The 19375-nt window shown below is 40.7% G+C and overlaps 1 protein-coding gene across 3 annotated transcripts in view; it reads right to left on the bottom strand.

The window, feature by feature from the left end:
- Positions 1–300: 300 nt before the first annotated feature.
- Positions 301–19375, bottom strand: part of LOC140198034 (Golgi pH regulator) — a 58983-nt gene continuing 39908 nt past the window's right edge. For 2 of the 3 annotated variants that reach the window (XM_072258862.1, XM_072258861.1), the window contains exons 9-14: positions 17441–17529; positions 14947–15039; positions 9463–9558; positions 5688–5777; positions 3283–3348; positions 301–1211 (exon numbers count right to left, since the gene is read on the bottom strand). In XM_072258862.1, coding sequence (XP_072114963.1) covers positions 1005–1211; positions 3283–3348; positions 5688–5777; positions 9463–9558; positions 14947–15039; positions 17441–17529 — 641 coding nt within the window. In that variant the 3' untranslated portion in view covers positions 301–1004. Of the gene's footprint in view, positions 1212–3282; positions 3349–5687; positions 5778–9401; positions 9559–14946; positions 15040–17440; positions 17530–19375 lie in introns of all 3 variants that reach the window. The other variant, XM_072258863.1, reaches the window with a different exon arrangement.

Raw genomic sequence — 19375 nt, 5'->3', positions numbered from 1 at the left:
AGATGATGTACATTGCAGGATTATAGATACCCCCATTCTAGTGTACTAGTGCCTTCTGTTAACAATAGACAATAGGTGCAGGAGCAGGCCATTTGGCCCTTCGAGCCAGCACCGCCATTCACTGTGATCATGGCTGATCATCCACAATCAGTATCCAGTTCCTGCCTTATCTCCATAACCTTTGATTCCGCTATCTTTAGGAGCTCTATCCATCTCTTTCTTGAAAGCATCCAGAGACCTGGCCTCTACAGCCTTCTGGGGCAAAGCATTCCATATACACCATCACCTAAAGATCAGAAGTGATATCGAATCTCATTTATTCAAAGAATTTGAGCTTTATATACTCCAGGTGTCAGAAGACTAGTTTGACAAACAGTAAAACATATATCCAGTGTGACACCATTGAGGCACATGAGGTAAACATCAGCAGCTCTCCATACTTCAGGTACCAGAAACCAGGACTCACTAAGACTTGCATTTCCATTTCTTTCAATGGAAATATAATTCACAAAGTAAACCAAAGTGGGAAAATCACAAAGTGTGACTTTCCTGTGCAAAGTCATGGGTGCCTTGGTATTACCTGTTAATGACAGTTACGGGAGAATTCAGCCTGTATCCTTGTTCACTGAGACTAAACTGAGAAATGACTTTCCCTGTTTTTTTTCCCCATTAAAATCAATGCAAAATTTATCACTCGTTTAGAATATTTCTTACTATTGTACTTAACAAGAATAAACTGCACCAGTCAACCGAAGTTTGTGTGTGTGAGTTCAGTTCAAAAGTATGCACACTTTAGCAGTGCTTTTGTTTCTTTACACCTTGAAGTTAAACGTTTCAAATTCTTTGCATCAAAGGACCCCTTGTTCAGAGTTCTGCAATCCCTAATGTGCTTCACTGAAAACTGCTGTCCTTCAAGTCTTCTCAGCATCCTCAGGAAGACCTCCAGATTTGGATTACACAGCAGGCAAGAGCATAGAATCAGAGCGCCTGGGATCTTGGTGTTTCTAAAAGTTCATCTGCTTCTTTGGAGCTTGTTTGTGTGCGAGGTAAAGGAAGACAATGCTGGACAGCGCACTGACCAGGAAGATGACATCAAACCAGCGATGGTAGAAGCTGAACTGCAGCTCACCAAGGACCTCCGTGACGATGGTGCGATATTCCAGGGGCATGCTCATCCTCATGAGCAACACAGACGACACAAAATACATGCCCTATGACACAGGATTGGACAGCAAATAAAATCATCGGCTTTGGAACACTCAAATAAACATCAATAAATACATTTAGGATATAAGACAATATACAAAACTTTCTACAAAATGTTGGTCAAATTGCATTTAAGAGTATTGTGTAGAGTTCTGGTTAATGTACTGCAGGAAGGATGTGGGAAGCACTATAAAAGAGAGAAGGAAATGCTTAAAAAGGAACCTGGGAGAAAACTTCATGCAATGGGTAGTCCGAATATAGAGTCATAGAAAAGTACAGCACAGAAACAGGCCCTTTGGCCCATCTAGATTGTGCCAAACCATTTAAACTGCATACTCCCATCGACCTGAACTGGGACCAATAGTTCTCCATACCCCTCCCATCCATGTACTTGTCCAAGCTTCCCTTAAAAAGTTGAAATTAAACTTGCATGCACCACTTGTGCTGGCAGCTAGTTCCACACTCTCACGAATCTCAAAGGAAAAAGTTACCCTTCATGTTCCCCTTAAATTTTTCACCTTTCACTCTTAGCTCATGACCTCTAGTTGTAGTCCCACCCAACATCAGCGGAAAAGCGTGCTCGCATTTACTCTATCTATAATCCCTCATAATTTTGTATACCTCTATCAAATTTCCTCTCAATCTTCTAATAAAGTCCTAAGCCATGAAACAAACTGCCAGTAAAAGTGGTTGTGGCAGCTACAATAACATTTAAAAGACATTTGGATAAGTACACGGGCAGGAGGGGTTCAGAGGGATATGGACAAAATGCAGGCAATTGGGAGTAGTCTGAGGCACAATAGTTGGAATGGATGAGTTGGGCTGAAGAGTCTGTTTCCATGTTGTGTTATTCTATGACTTAATGAATGGAGGGCTGTAGTTATAAGGAGAGATTAAAAAAGTTGAGATCATTCTCACTGGAATGTAGAAGGCTGAGTGATGACCTTATAGAGGTCTATATAAAATTATTAGCACAGATAGGATGGGACAGTGAGCCTTTTTCCCAGGACAGGGAAGACCAGACCTAGAGAATACAGGTTTAAGGTAAGAGGATGGTGTATATTTGGAACAAGCTGCCAGAGGAGGCAGATTAAACTACTTAAAAGGAATTTGGAGAAGTGCTTGGAGAGGAGAATATATGAACCTAATACAGAACAGATATCATAGATAAGCATCACTTGTAAGGAATGAGATAAACCACAAGGATCTATTTTGTGCAGTATGTTTCTCCTAAGAGTCTTTTTGCTATTCCCATCCAGTGAAAATTCAATCAAAATCAAGGTTGGAGGCCAAGGAGTATTTACATCCAATGTAGTTCTACCTTTTATTCTCCATTTGAAGCCTTCCCACAAAATGTTTGTAATGTAATCTTAGTTTACTTGTCTCTCTGTAGTTACAGCCCCCACCTCTGGTACCCTTCATGTACGATTGCTAATACTGCAAACCAGGTTGGTATAAAATTTCCATTTTGTCAAAACTGCATATACATTTCAACTCTAACTGGCAGAAGAAGAGTTCAACTTCTGTCTGAATACTAAATGAACAGTACCCACTTAGATAACATTCAAAGATCACAAGAAGCCAGCCCACCCCCTACCATTCCTGAAAAAATCATGATCTATAAAGTTGTATTCATATTATATTCAAATATCAGATAAAATACAGCTAAGCTAGAATTTTAGAGTAATTTTCAGAGGAGCTGGTCATTTTCACAATGTTTGCAGTATTCCCTCAATACTGAGTGGAGCAGCCAGAGTGCTCAGGGTTTGGGCTGGATTTCTATCTCCAATCTTGTCACTGTAGAGGAAAGAGTTACCACTGACCAACTGACACCTTACATAAAGCTCCTTTCAACTGTTCCTATAACCCAGGAACAATGTTGGAAGCAATGTAGACTTTCAAACTTGCCCAACTTCTGCCCTGAGTTTGATATATTTCTGTGCTTGAAACTGGGCTGCATTTGCTCAAACTCATTGCATGTGACAGGAAAGTCTTGAGCTGGCTGCTACCCTTCACGTGAGAGGCTAGTACGGTTTGCAACCCTCCCTCTCTCTGGGCGAAACTTCAAACACTTACCATAATCTGTGCAAGGACAAGCACTATAACATTGGAAGACTTACTGCTGGAAATTGCATAAAAGAACTAGGAGAGAGAGAGAGAAAAAAAACAAGTGTTATATTAAAACAGATGAAATATTTTGGTGAAACCATTTATCAGAACGGCACCTGGAATGAGTTTGCTGCGAATGAACAAACAAAATGCTGGAGGAATTTAGCAGGTCAGGCAGCGTCCACGGAGGGAAATGGGCATATCAGGTTGAGACCCTTTATCGGGACTGAAAATAGAGGGAAGTAGCCAGAATAACGAGGAAAAGGGAAGGGATGCTGCAAGAGCTGGCAGGTGATAGTTAGATTCAGGTGAGGAATGGTGGATGCAGAGGCAGATTGGAGTTGGGAGGAGTGGAAATGGTAGCAGAGGCTGGTACAGAGTTTTTTGCTTCAGATTCCAGTATCCACAGCAATCTGCTGCGAAGGGGCTGGGGAAGTTGGGACTGTTCCACTACAGCGCAGAAGGTTAAGGGCAAGTTCACTGGGAGTGTTTAAAGTAAAAGTGTTAATCACCTTTCTATGAGGGTAACAAGGGATAGGCAACAAATGTGGGACTTGCCAGTGAAGCCACATCTTGAGAATGAAATATCCATGTTGTGCCACGTTAACCATACGTTAGTATGCTGATATTAAGAAACAGAACCTCTGAGAGCCAACATTTATATTTAATTTGAGAACCCTGATAAAGGTTGGTGGAAAACCAATCTCCCCCTGAATCTTGACCGTGGTTTGAAGGAGGGAACAGTGTATCAGGGCTCTTGGACGTATGGGAGCTGCACAAAGTTTCTGTGATTGGTGTGCAAAACTTTGATGTAACACTTGGTAGATGACCAACAAAGTCAGTGCCAGCGTTTTAATTACCCAGAGCACAATAACTACCTAACTCAATGTGGACAATACTTTTCAAATTATGAGAAAGAAACATCATGGCACTAGAGTGCCAGTGAGAAAAGCAACATCATAAATACAATCAATGGGTGATTTTGTGATGATTGTTTTGGTTTAGCTTCTCTACAAGTTTGCAAAAAACAGTCAATGGTAGCTGAGTGTATGTGTTGTGGCTATAAGGAGGTTTTCCATGGGATTCAAAGGATGTGGCACTAATTTCTCCGGTTGTGTGCTGCCTTCGTATTGTATGCGCCATGCCTGTGAATGTGTTAAGTATAGCCTTCTGTGGTTTGAGTGGTTGAATTGCCCTAAACAGATTTTTTAAATAGACCAAAGAATTTATGCAACCAATCTTCACTGCCTACATGCTAGTCATTTTTGTAGCTGCGGCCAGATGCTGACAAGTTAAATAACTAGTCCAACAACCATAGGGACAGGACAGGAAGTACAGGGGCCTTAGATCACTGGGTTAAGGACTGTTATTACCCTACAACACTGAACTGTTTTTCACAACCTACGCAATCACTTTCAAGGACTCTACAACTCATGTTCTCAGTATTTATTTATTATTATTATTTTTGTCTTTGCACAGATTGTCTTCTTTTGCACATTGGTTGTCATACTTTGTATGTAGTTTTCCAATTGGTTCTATCGTATTTCTTCAATGTTCAAAGTAAATTTATTATCAAAGTACATATATGTACTACCACATACTACCCTAGCATGAATTTTCTTGTGAGCAATTACAGTAGAACGAAAAAATACAACAGAATCAACAAAAAAAAACACACAATCAAGACTGAAAATAGCTGCCAGAAACTGACTTACAGTACTATATTTTGATATACACGTAATTTGATAATAAACTTACTTCAAATACTGAACTCTAAGGACATCGAATTCAACAATGGGGCAAATGTGCACTTGTTAAATAAATCTTGTGTAGCTTACGTGTGAATGAGAATGTCTGTGGGGGGGGGTGTGTGTGTGTCCGTCCGTCCGTCCGTCTGTGTAATGAGACAATCCAACTATATGTACTGATATATCGGAATCATGCATGCGTTGATTTTCTGCTCCATCTCATCCTGCTCATCCATTCTCTATCTACCCGTTTCCCTTACAGTTCTCGTGTTGACAGTGAATGGAACTGACATCCAGCTTCAGTGTGGATGGACCTGGAGATGTAGATGGGTGGGATGGTGAAGGGGTACAACTGTGAACAACCAAGGGATTTGCTTTGGGTAGAAAACTGAGGAGTGGATAGAATCAGGTCACCCACAACAACGCACATGGCTTCTAGCACCAGGAGATAAGTGCATCTCTCGACAGATGTACCAATAGGAAGCTGGGAGGTCTGAAATTTTAAGGGTGCTAATTTGGCAATAGCTATGAAGGTGGCAATGTCATAAACTGTACAAAAAGCAAACTATTTACTTTAAGATTCACAGCTTTCCCTATGTAATAAGGCGCAGCAATCATACACACCTTGGTGAGGGTGATCAGTAAGCCCCGGATGGAGGTGACGATAATTATTCCCACAAGGATGAAGGAGATATGTTGAGACCAAAACTTCACCTGTATTCAAAGGAAACCAGACTGTAAACACTCCGTCAAGTCAGCACATTTGCCCATTCTCCTCAGAGCAACAGCTGGTGCAGGACATATACTGACTCTGACCTAACTGACCATATATAATCTTACATCAGTAAACTTGGGGCAAAAATGTTGCAAATGGTGGAAACACAGTTAAGAACACAAGTAGTTTGCATGCATTTCTATGGCACCTTTTACAATGTTTGAAAGTGGTTTATATTGAAACAAACCCTTTAAAAGTGTGGTCATTATTATCAACTAGAACATCTGCCCTGAGATATACTGCTGAATTTTCAACCAGCATTTCCAATATCTAATGACCAACCCTCCGGCAAATTCTGTCCCATCAGCGAATACAGGTCACATGATTGGCATTAGTAATGTTTCCAGTAATAAACACTTATTTATTACTGCAGGCAGTAATATTCTGCTTACTAACTCAGTAAAGCAGCCAGCATAATCAAAGACTCCACCCACCCCATTCTCTCTCAAGGACAGCTTCTATCCCACTGTTATAAGGCTATTGAAGGCTGTAGTACAATAAGATACAAGAATAAGTACAATAAGATATGAGAATAAGTACAATAACAAGCAGCACGGTAGTGTAGCCATTAGCGTAATGCTATTACAGCACCAGTGACCCAAGTTCAATTCCTGCCGCTGGCTGTAAGAAGTTCATACACTTGTCCCGTGATTGAGTGTGTTTCCTCTGTGTGCTCTGATTTCCTCCCACATCTCAAAGACATATGGGTTGTGAGGTTAATTGGTCACATGGGTGCAGCTGGGATGGCGTGGACTCACTGCTGTAAGCTGTATCTCTAAATAATTTTTTCAAAGAAGATTGACCCTTGTATCACAATCTACCTTGTCATACCCTTGCACCTTATTGTTTACCTGCACTGCACCTTCTCTGCAGCTGTCAACACTTTATTCTGCATTGTTATTGTTTTACCTTGTTCTACCTCAATGCACTGTGTAATGAACTTATCTGTATGAACAATATGCAAGATAAGTTTTTCCACTGTACCTCAGTACACGTGACAATAATAAATCAATTACAATAAAGACATATCTCCTTAAAACAACACACCCACACAAGAAGTAACTGAGATAGCCTCTCATTTTGGTATTCCAAACCAGATTCAGGAACTTGAACTTTAGCCAACACCAATGCTTCAGTTTAATATTGCATCTGAATGATAGCACCTTCACCCATTCAGCACACCCTCAGTGCTGCTTTGATCCATCAGTACTTCCAAGGAAGTAACAAGCAGGGTGGACAAAGGAGAGGCAGTGGATGCCATTTACTTGGATTTTAAGGCGGCATTTAAAAAGGTGCCACACATGTCAATGATTTAGATAATGGAACTAATGACTTTGTGGCAAAGTTTGTGGAGGATACGAAGATAGGTGGAGGGGTAGGAAGCAATGCGATTGCAGCAGGAATACAGCGTTGGGAAATGCATGATAATACATTTTGGTAAAAGGAACAATAGTGCAGGCTATTATCTAAATGGGGAGAAGGTTCAAACACCAGAGGTGCAGAAGGACTTATGACACCTCATGCAGTAATCCCAGAAGGTTAATTTACAGGCTGAGTCTGTGGTAAAGAAGGAAAACGCAATGTTGGCATTTATTTCAAGGGGAATAGAATATAAAAACAAGGGTATAATGCTGAGCCTTTATAAGACACTAGTCAGACCACACTTGCCAGCAGTTTGGGCCCCATATCTCAGAAGGGATGTGTTGTCATTGGAGAGAGTCCATGAGGATGATTCCAGGAATGAAGGGGTTAACATATGAGGATCGTTTGGCAGCTTTGAGCCTGTACTCATTGGAATTTAGAGGAATGCAGGGGGATCTCATTGAAACCTACAGAATGTTGAAACAACTAAAAAGAGTGGATGTGGAGAGAATGTTTCCTCTGGTGGGGGTATCCAGAACTAGAGGGCACAGCCTCAAAATTGAGGGGCGACCCTTTAGAACAGAGGTAAGGAGGAATTTTTTTAGCTAGAAAGTAGTAAATCTGTGGAATGCTCTGCCACAGACTGCAGTGGAGGCCAAGTCCACGCATATGCTTAAGGCAGAAGTTGATCATTTCCTAATCGGTCAGGGCATCAAAGGTTATGGCGAGAAGGGAGGTGTATGGGGTTGAGTGGGATCCGGGATCAGCTATGATGGAATCATGTAGCAGACTCGATGGGCTGAATGGCCCAATTCTGCTCCTATGTCTTATGGTCTTTACCATTCATGGGACGGTAAAGTACTGGCAAGGTCAGTGGCTTGCTGCCCCATTGCAAAATGAATCACAGTACCATAGCTCTGAAGTTACACAAGAACCTAACTGAATAAGGATGGACAACTCTATTCCCTGAGGGACAATATTTTATTTAATATATCATAAAATAATGCACTATTACTTTAATGTTTAATATACTAATCACCAACAGTGCATTAAATAACTTAGTGCACTTTTACTGATCCTAGCTTATTTTCACCTTAATCAATTAATTGCATCAACCCTGTGAATCAAGATCTTTAGGCAAGGCTTGTGGATTGCTAGTCTAGTAACAGAGCCACAGTACCACTGCTCCCTGTCCAGTCCCACCTGACAGTCCACACTACTGTTCCTGTGATAGGGCAGCTCCAGCATCACCTAAAAGCACTGATCTACATCACACACCCAACTCTGTCAATGGAACTTAACTCACATCTTGCTGACTTTGAGGGGAAATTGATGATCATGATCATGTCATGGTTAGAAAGAGAACAATGGATAATGGTGCCTGTGTTGTTTTCGATGTTCCAGGGCAGCTAATCAAAAATTTGCACAGCTAGTTCTTTACAATCTTTAACAGATGAAAGAAGCCAATGTGTCTGACTTTATGAAATTTAAAGCAACGCAGTTATAAACTACACCACTCCTCTCCCCAGCTAACCTCTTCTCGTTGGTTTGCTTGGACTTTTTTGCAACTGCAGAATGAGTTACCCAAATGGTGGATACAACTCCAGCAAAAGATCTAGCAGCGAATTTAATTTGTGATCGACCTGTGCTGCCTGAAAGAGTATTGTAAGCAGATTTAATAGGAAGTTTCAGAAGGCAGTAGGATAAATACACAAAGGGGAAAACATCTGTGGGGCAGGTATAAATTGGAAGGTGCCCCAAAAGAGCCAGCACTGGCACAATGGGTTTTAATCGGCACTTTCTGTGATGTGAGGTTCTGTGCCTTATCAGGGACTGACATCAGTCAGTCCGGAGATAGCGAGGAGTGCTTGAAACTGGTGCTGACCAGTCATGTACTGGCTCGAAGGGCCACATGGCTCATTGCTTTCCCTGACGCCGATGCTCTGTATCAGCACCATTAATCTGCGATTTATGTATGTGAATATCAACTTGCTTAATTTTTCTGTGAGAACAGTGATCTCCTGTTCAATGACTCAGTACAAGAGAGAAATTACTTGATGGCCAATTGACTTTTCCAACATCCCTGAGCTCCAATTATATTCTTTATTTTGGACAACTCAGTAAAAAGTGTTGGGTACAAAACAAGTATTGGTTAAGAACTATTCAGGTTACGAATCAGATAAAAATTAAGTATTCATTACCATCACAATGGACGACCTTCTTGAAAGAAAAGTTGTCGCACAGGCCAATGGTTTTACTTACATCAAACTGAATGCCCAGATAGTTCACTGTGATCTCTATACCTCGTGAGACTGGGTCTGTTTTACCAACACGATCAAAGACAATATTTATTGTTGCCTGTCATTTGAGTATGGTTGGTGGGAAGGTGGGGAAGAAAGGAAAACATAAATTAAACATCCAATACAAATCAAAAAATCCAGTGTGTAACACAATGAATTTAGTTTCAGTTATATCACAGCTGATCCAGGTTAACACATTTTAATAACATTAAGATTATTTGATATTATTCCCAAAGCCAAATGAAAGCAAGATATATGCAGATAAAACAATGTATCAGTACATTAAAAGGTGAAAAACTCACTCATTAAACTTCTTACGGTTGCTGTTCTAGGCAGAAAAAATGAAACAAAAAGAGCAGGCCATTCAGCTGAAGAACATGGGTGATCATTACCTAACTCAGTCTACTTGTCCCGAGTCTACAAACCTTAGTATTCTACCCAAAGATTCATTTTTGAATAGTTCAAGAATGAAGGTGTGAATTATAGGACTGAAGGTGTTATATTTGAATGCATGTAGTATATGGAATAAAGTAGATGATCTTATAGCATGGTTAGAGATTGGCATGTATGATGTTGTGGGCATCACTGAGTCGTAGCTGAAAGAAGATCATATTTAGGAGCTTAACATCCAAGGATACACACTTTTATCCAAGGATAAAAGAACTAGCAGGTAGGCAGAGGGAATGAGGTAGCTCCACTGGTAAAAAATGCAATCAAATCCTTAGAAAGAGGTGACATAGGATCTGAAGATGTAGAATCCTTGTGGGCAGTTAACAAACTACAAGGGTAAAAAGACCTTGTTGGGAGTTATATATAGGCCTCTGAAAAGTAGCCAGGATGTAGTATATAAATTACAATGAGAGATAGAAAAGGTATATAATAAAGGCAATGTTACGATAAGTCATGGGGAATTTCAATATGCAGGTAGATTGGGAAAATCAGATTGGTGCTGGATCCCAAGAGACAGAATTTGTAGAATGCCTACAAGATGGTTTTTTAGAGCAGCTTGTGGTTGAGCCCGCTAAGGGAAAGGCAATTCTGGACTGGGTGTTGTGAAATGAACCAGATTTGATTACAGAGTTTAAGGTAAAGGAACCCTTAAGAGGGAGTAATCATAATATCATTATAATGAAGCAGTTAGTGCACACTATTACAGCTTGAGGTGTCGGAGATCGCCCAGCGTCCAGTGTAAGGAGTGTCTGTACATCCTCCCCATGGAATACGTGGGTTTTCTCCAGGTCCTCTGGTTTTTTCCCCACAGTCCAAAGACTTGGTGGGTAGGTTAAGTAGTCATTGTAAATTGTCTTGTGTTTAGGTTAGGGTTAAATCAGAGTTGTCAGGGGTTGCTGGGCAGTGCAGCTCGAAGGGCCAGAAAGGCCTATTCCGTGCTGTATCTCTAAATAAATAAAAATAGATAGTTAATGTCAGAATTCACTCTGCAGTTTGAGAGGGAGAAGATAAAGTCAGATGTATCAGTATTACAGTGAAATAAAGGGAATTATAGAGGCATGAGAAAGGAGCTGGCCAAAGTATGTTGGAAGAGGACACTGCCAGGAATGATGGCGGAACAGTAATGGCTGGAGTTTCCGGGGGCAATTCGGATGGCGCATGTTAGAACCATCCCAAAGGTGAAGTAGTATTCTAAAGGGAGGATGAGGCAATCGTTGCTGACAAGGAAGTCAAAGACAACATAAAAGCAAACGAGAGGGCATATGATAGAGCAAAAATTAATGAGAGGTTAGAGGATTGGGAAACTTTTAAGACTAACAGAGAGCAACTAAGAAGCCAAACGGAGACTAAAGATGAAATTTGAAGGTAAGCTAGCCAATAATATAAAAGGGGATAGCAAAAGTTTTTTCAATATGTAAAGAGTAAACAAGACGAGAGAGGATATTGAACCGCTGGAAAATGGCATTAAGAGGTAGTAATAGGTGACTAAGAAATGCGGATGAACTTAATAAGTACTTTACATCAACCTTCACTATGGAAGTCACTAGCAGTATGCCAGAAATTCAAACTTCAGGAGCAGAAGGTAGTATAGTTGCTCTAAGGAGAATGTGCTTCGGAAGCTGAGAGGTCTGAAGATAGATAAGCCACCTGGACCAGGGTTCTGAAAGAGGTAGCTGAAGACATTGTGGCGGCATTCAAAATGACCTTTCAAGAATCACTAGATCCTGGAATGATTCTGGAGGACTGGAAACTTACAAATGTCACTCCACTCCTTAATAAGGGAGGGAGGCAGAAGGCAGCGAATTGTTGATCAGTTAGCCTGACTTCAGTGTTTGGCAAGATGGTAAGAGTCCATTGCAAAGAATGAGGTTTCGGGACACATGATAGAATAGGCCGAAGTTGGCATGGTCTCCTCAAGGGAACATCTTGCTTGATAAATCTGTTGGAATTCTTTGAAGAAAAACAGGCAGAAGAGACAAAGAGAGTCAGCGGATGTTGTTTATCTAGATTTTCAGAAGGCCTGAAAAGGTGCCACACATGAAGCTGTCTAACAACGTAACAGCCCGTGGTATTATAGGAAACATACAAGCATGGATAGAAGACTAGCTGAATGGCAGGAGGCAAAGACTAGGAATAACGGGGGCCTTTCTCTGGTTGACTGCCAGTGACTGGCGGTGTTCTGCAGGGGTTGGTGTCGGAACCGCTTCTTTTTATGTTATATGTCAATGATTTAGATGACGGAATTGATGGCTTTGTGGTCAAGTTTGCAGACAATATGAAGATAAGCTGAGGGGCAGGTGGTGTTGAGAAAGTAGCAGTCTGCTGAATAACTTACAACAGACTGGAGAATGGGCTAACAGGTGGCAGATGAAATACATTGTAAGGAAGTGTATGGCCATGCACTTTGTTTGAAGCAATAAAGGCATATATAGTTTTCTAAATGGGGAGAAAAATCAAAATTCAGAAAAGGGACAGGAGTCCATGGGCACAATTCACTAAAGGTTAACTAGCAGGTTGAGTCGGTGCTAAGGAAGGCAAACTCAATGTTAGCACTCATTTTGAGAGGACTAGAAAATAAAAGCAAGGCTGTAATGCTGAGGCTTTATAAGGCATTGGTTAGACTGTACTTGGAGCATTGTGAGTAGTTATGGGCCCCTTATCTAAGAAAATATGTGCTGGCATTGGAGAGGGTGCAGGAGGTTGACGAGAATGATGCCCAGAATGAAAGGGTTAACATGAGGAGCATTTGATAGTTCTGGGCCTGGACTCACTGGAGTTTAGAAGAATGAGGGGTGAAACTCATTGAAATCTATTGAAAGGCCCAAATAGAGTGGATGTGGACAGGATATTTCCTATAGTGGGGGAAACTAGGATTGGGACCCAGACTCAGTAGAGGAACATCCATTTAGAACAGAGATGAGAGGTATTTCTTTAGCTAGAGGGCAGTGAATCTGTGGAATTTATTGCTACAGACAACTGTGGAGGCCAAGTCTTTGAAGTGGTGGTTAGTAGGTTCTTGATTAGTCAGGATGTCAAAGGTTACAGGGAGAAGGCAGGAGAATTGTCTTGAGAGGGATAATAAATCATCCATGATGGATTGGCGAAGCAAACTCAATGGGCTGAATGGTCTAATTCTGCTCCTATGTCTTATAGTCTTATGTTCTTATCTCAATTGATCTCTGGTTCCAAAAAGTATTTTGGGGGAGCTTCAGATGCCCACTGCCATGTGTGATACATTCTGACATCACCTTGAACATCCAAGCACTATTTCTTCTCTAGAAGTATTAGTTCCCCTCTAGCCATTTTATGAGAAAAATCAAGTTAATTTCAGCCTGGAATGGGTTCAATATCATTCAATCTTTTGGAAAAGAGTTTCAGATTACATCCACTCTTTTTGAGAAACAAAAAAAGAGTAGAAATTTACATTCTGTGTACACCGAAACTAATTGAAACAGGTGAAGGTCAAACCGTTAAGTAATAAATCAGTCGCAGCACAAACAAAACAGCAGCAAAGTAGATTTTTTTCCCTCAGACTATTCTGTAGTTTGTTGCCTTAGTAAATGCTCCACTATAAGGGCATCTATCTAAAGGGAAAAGTCAAACAAGGTGCTTATAAACCAGAAATTATTAAGGTCAAGGTCAGTAACCTGTCACAAAACAGGAACCACACATCAGTTAAGTCTTATCTCGGCCTTCTCTGATCCAAAGAAAATAACCCCACTTTTCTTTGTAACGATCAAGATAAAGATTATTTTTTAAAAGATCAGCTTTATTTGTCACATGTACTTTATAACAGGCAGTAAAATGCATTGCCTGTGTCAGATCAAATCAGCGAAGTGCGCAGGGCAGCCTGCAAATGTCGCCATGCTTCCGGTGCCAATATAGCATGCCCACAACTCACTAACCCTAACCTGGCAACACCTTCATAAATATGAGCAGGGCTGAAGGGCCTGTTTCTGTGCTGTATAACTTTATGAGGCTGAATTCCAGCTGCACTTTCTCTTTCTATAACCAGGTAATCAAGCATGTAGTCCTTGAGCTGCTGTGTGTAGTTCTCACATAACCTAGATGGTATAATTAATGGTTTAACTATACTTCCTTTGTGTTTTTTGTGATCCGCTCCAGGGTTCTGATGTTCTTCCACACCTTTCAGTATCACCTGCTACAATTCTGATGCCCACCTACTCCTGCCCAAACATGTTACTTATCTGGATTCAATTCATCTGCCATTTCTGCCTGACTGACCAGGTCACCTGTGTTGCCCAGACTAAAGCTTGCTCCCCAGTGCCTGCTCATGGACAATTTTTTTTAGTTATCTGCAGGCTCCTTTTATCATGCCCCATTTTCTTGGTCTGATTATGTTGCAGAAAGCAAAGGACCAAGTACTGACTCTCATATAGCCCCTCTAGTAACATTACACCTGTCACCAAAAAAAAAACTGTTGCCACCAAGCAAATCTTGGACTGAATTTGCCATTCTCCCTTGGATTCCACAGGATTTTACTTATTTGACTGGAATACCATCAGGAACATGGAACCTTGTCAAATACCTTGCTAAAGTCCATGTAAACTCTAACAAACACATGCCCTCATTGACTCTCCTTGTTATCTCTTCTGAAAAATGAATCATTAGTCAGATATGACCTTCCCTTAACAAAGAAATGTTGATAGCCCCTAATTAATCCTTGCTTTTCTAACTGAAGATTTATTCTGTCCATTGGAACGGATTCCAGTAAATTCATTACCCCCACCCTGGCATGCAACTTTATGCCTTCCTCACCTGTAAACAAGTGAAGCAGACGAAACTAAAACAAGTTGGATTGGGAATTCAGAACAAATTTAAATTACAAAGTTCAGCTGAGATAAACTGACGGCAAGAGTTTTACAAATCAATATGAATGTCACCTAGATTCTGAGCTTGCTGCTCATAGCCAATACGGAAAGCATCTCCAACAATGCCAACCCGGAGCACTGCATTGCAGAAGTGTTATACTCACCATAAAGATTTTCCAGACACAGTATATAGAGAAAAAGTACCCCAAAAAATTAAAATATTTTCCTTGGAATGTTTTTGAATATTCAATTCTTTCCTGTAAAAGATAAACAGGATATGTATTTTTAGCAATGTTTCCGTCCCCCTGGTGCAGTGATGAATAGCAGAGTCAATTTAATTTCACCTTCAGGTTAGATTCACCATTCTCCCAATCCAGTTATTTTCCATTAATGTGCCACTTTGATGACCGTGATCTACTGGTTGTGCTTGACTGCATCAAAGCTATTCAATTTACTGAGATTACACTGGGTCAAAGGACGATGAGATAGGAAAGACAAGGCTCAAGAAAGTTGTGTTAAGCTTTTACAAAATCACTGGCTTGAATCTTGTGACCACTTTTGGTCACCTGGCCTTAGGAAGTACGCTAAGAATTTGGGAAGAGCTTAAAAATTTGGACTAGTGGAACAGCTCCAATAATGAATGATTTCACTTCTTGGGAGAGACTGAAGATGAAATAGTTTCTCCTAGAATAGTCAGTTCAGTTACAGGAAGATTTTATAGGAATATTCAAGATAATGAAGCATTTTGAAAGAAGGAATAATAGAAATGGACAGCAGAACTTGCCTGTTTTATCTCCTTAGCCTCCACCCTCCGCTCAGATTCACCTGGATCATTATCAACACCCTCTTCTTTTTTCTGGATCTTTTTGTCTCCAACTCAGGTGACATACTATCCACTATTAACCACTACAAATCCGAGGACTCCCATAGCTACCTAGACTATACTTCCTCCCACCTTGTCTCCAGTAAGGATGCCTTTCCTTTCAGTTTCTTTGTCTCTGCCACATTTGTTTTCAAGATATGCCCTCGTTTTTCAGGAATTGTAGTTTACGGAACCTTCTCTTGCATTTCCTCCACTGCTCAGGTGTCTGCTCCTGACCACCCTCTGCCAAGCCAGAATAGAGATGGAGTTCCCTTATTCCTCACCATTCTCTGCATCAGTCTCCACATCCGGTACATACTTCACTATTTCTGCCAGTTGCAAATGGATCCCATCACCAGACGTATCTTCTCTTCCCTCTCCACTTCACCTATTTTACTTTCTGTAAGGACTTCTCTCTGTGATTTGCTCGTCTGCTCATCACCCCCACCCACCCCTCCTCATCTCCTGACAATATGCCCTGCAACCAGGTGTAAAACCTGTCCTTATACCTTCTCCCTCACCACCATCCAGGGACCTAAACAGCCCTTCCAGATGAGGCTAAGATTCATGTGCATCTTCTCCAACCTGGTCTTCTGCATTCATTGCTCCCAATATAGCTTCTCCAAAACAAACCACAGACTGGGCTGCTATTTTGCCAAACACCTATGCTCTGTACACAATGGCTCACTTGACCTTTCAGTTGGATGCTGCCTCAACTCCCTTCCCATTGCCACATTGAACTTGCTGTCCTTGCTTTCTCTACTGTCACATGAAGCCAAACGTAATCTAGAAGAACACCACTTTATATTCCAGAGAAACACACTCAAAATGCTGGAGAAACTTAGCAGGTCAGGCAGCATCGATGGAGGAATAAACAGTTGATGCTTTGGGCTGAGACGGTTTATTCTCCTTCACAGATGCTGCCTGACTAGCTGAATTCCTCCAGCATTTTGTGTACGTTGCTCTGGATTTCCAGCATCTGCAAAATCTTTTGTGTTTACCTCATATGCTACTTGAGTACTCTAAAATGCAATGGTTATGAACTCTGAATTTTCCACTTTCAGGTAACCTACAAACCACCCCTCCCCCCTAATTCTTTTCCACTCCCACCCGGTCATTCTAGATCCTCTCTCCCTTTGGTCACCTTATCACACCCCCCCCCCCCATTATCTCAGTATGTTGCCATTCTCCACCTGTCCCATCCTCCTCTCATCTGGTTGAACATCACCTCCAACTTGTCCCTACCCTCTGCTCATCTTGCCCCAACTCACCTCGTTCCACCTATCACCCACCAGTCTCAGCCTCACTCCCTCCTTCTCTTTATACTGGCTATATTCCCTCTACACTCTCAGTCCTCATGCAGGATCTCAACCCAAACTGCCAAACACAATGGTGTTCTGACTTTCTAATTTCCTCCAGCAGTATTTTTTGATTATGGAAAACTTTTCACACTAAAGTGCTGGCAGAGGTTGTGATTAATGCAAGTCTGATAGGATGTCGGAAGCTGTTTTCAAATTGGAATCGAGTAACTAATTGAACAATGAAAACCAAGGGCTATGAGGAAAGAGCAGATGGAGTGAGACTAACTGGATAATTCTTTCAACAAGTTGGAAGAGGTACTGAGCAATATCTATTAACAATAGCTTTTGTAAAAACGAGTATGTGACATTTATAACACCTTAAAATTCATAACCTTTTCAGCAAAGGATTTTCTTATAAATATATAATGGACAAAGTCAAGCCAATACTCTGCATAACACTGGAAATAGAGGACAAAAGGTCAATTTAATCATTACCTTTGTTGCATGAAGATCAACTGTTTCAAGAAATAAATGTCGGCTCAATTCTTCCAGAGCATCTACTTCCTGCTGAATATGTGAGAGATCTGAGCAAAGGTGTTAAAGAATAGAGCAAATTGGTTAAATGCACACACTGACTTGCAAAGCTTATTAGCTGGTGGACTAACAATTGTCATGTGCATATGAATATTGAAATATCATGTGAAGATGAATATTGGAAGTATCCATAATTTTTGAATATGACTATCAAGAAGTTGTTAGTTATTTATATTTAAAAGTTCCTGAAGAGCTATTGGGTGTGCTTCAAGCCTCCCAAAGCACAGAAGTTATATAAAAGAACTGAACTACATGCAAAATAGAAGGTTTACAATGATGGCATGAGATAGAGTCATGGAGTCATAGAAAAATACAGCACAGAAACAGGCCTTTTGGCCCATCTAATCTGTGTTGAAATATTTAAATTGCTGACTCCCATCGGGACTACAACCCTCCATAATCCTATCATCCATGTACTGTACCTATCCAAACTTCTCTTTAAATTGAAATCAAGCTCACATGGCACCACTTGTACTGGCATCTCGTTCCACACTCACACAACCCGGACTGAAGAAGTTTCCCCTCATGTTCCCCTCATCCTTCTCACTTTTCACCCTTAAACCATGACCTCTAGTTGCAGTCCCACCCATCCTCAGTGGAAAAAGCCTTTGAGAGATTATTTCAGATCCTATCTTTCCTACCCACCTGGCTTCGCCTATCACCTTCTTGCTATCTTCTTTCCACTCCCTCCACCTTTTTGTTCTGGTACCTTCTTCCTTCCTTTCCAGGGCTCAGTCTGAAAAGTTGACTGTTTATTCATTTCAACTCCTTGATCCAGAAAGGAGGAGGATTTGCAATCTCTCGCTTGAGGGGTAGTTCTTAAGGGGAAGCACATGACGGAAAAAGGAATAGAAGTATAATGATGATATAGTTGGATGAAGGAGGATTTGAGGTAATTAAGCTTGAGGTCCATTATCTATCTGCTTGCTTCTGCACTGTAACCTCTACAATATTCCATATATAGTAGATTCCAGTTATTGGGCCATTGGTTCATCGGGGCAGCCGCTTATTTGGGTCAACTCTTAAAAACCATTCCAGAAAATAGCTGAGATTCCCTTTGTTTTTTCTGGGATATTATACTGCTTAATTGGGGCAGGGGACTGTTGCCGAATAGTTGCTAATTGATGCATGTACTTATGTGGCTATTACACACTACACCATGCTTAGAATGAACCATTTTTAAAACAGCATCAGTTGTGTATGCTTGTGTTCAGAAAGTAGTGAATTTGTCACTGATAGTTGGTGAGAAAAAAGCAGTAAAACAATTCAGAACAGTTTTGCTCACGGTGGTTTCAAGCATTGAGGTCTAGCTATGCCAGAAACAACCAGGACTGAAAATGAAATTATTTCACTACTTCAATGAGTAAGGAACTATGAAGAATTTGAATGTGTTAACAATCATCTGGAATGTTACAATGAAAATGAAGATTTGGAGAATGCAATTGTTGAAAGCATTGTATGAAGGCAGTCCATTATCTGCAATTATTTTGTTCAAAAGAATGTGGCTGTGAATTGGCTGTCGATCATTCTTAGGAACTAATACAGTTTTATACTGCTGTAGCAGTATTGATAGTGTTCTAATTTGTTCTGTATGTCATTTAAATATATAATTTGGTACTTAATTAAATGGTAGTTTGTCTTCTCTATACCTTTTTAATTACTTCCATGAAACGTGAGCTAACTGGGGCAGCTGCTTAATTGGGCCAAAGTGTACTGGACCTGATGTATCTCAATTAACTGGAATCCACTGATATTTTTTAAAAAATTGCTTAGAGTAACAAGGTCCATCTCCATTTGGAAGGAGAATAAATTTCATGCTATTTAGTTGACATAAAA

Source organism: Mobula birostris, chromosome 5 (assembly GCF_030028105.1).
Source record: "Mobula birostris isolate sMobBir1 chromosome 5, sMobBir1.hap1, whole genome shotgun sequence".
Classification (NCBI taxonomy): domain Eukaryota; kingdom Metazoa; phylum Chordata; class Chondrichthyes; order Myliobatiformes; family Myliobatidae; genus Mobula; species Mobula birostris.
Note: the sequence above shows the minus strand (reverse complement) of the source record. Positions and strands in the feature narration are given on the sequence as shown.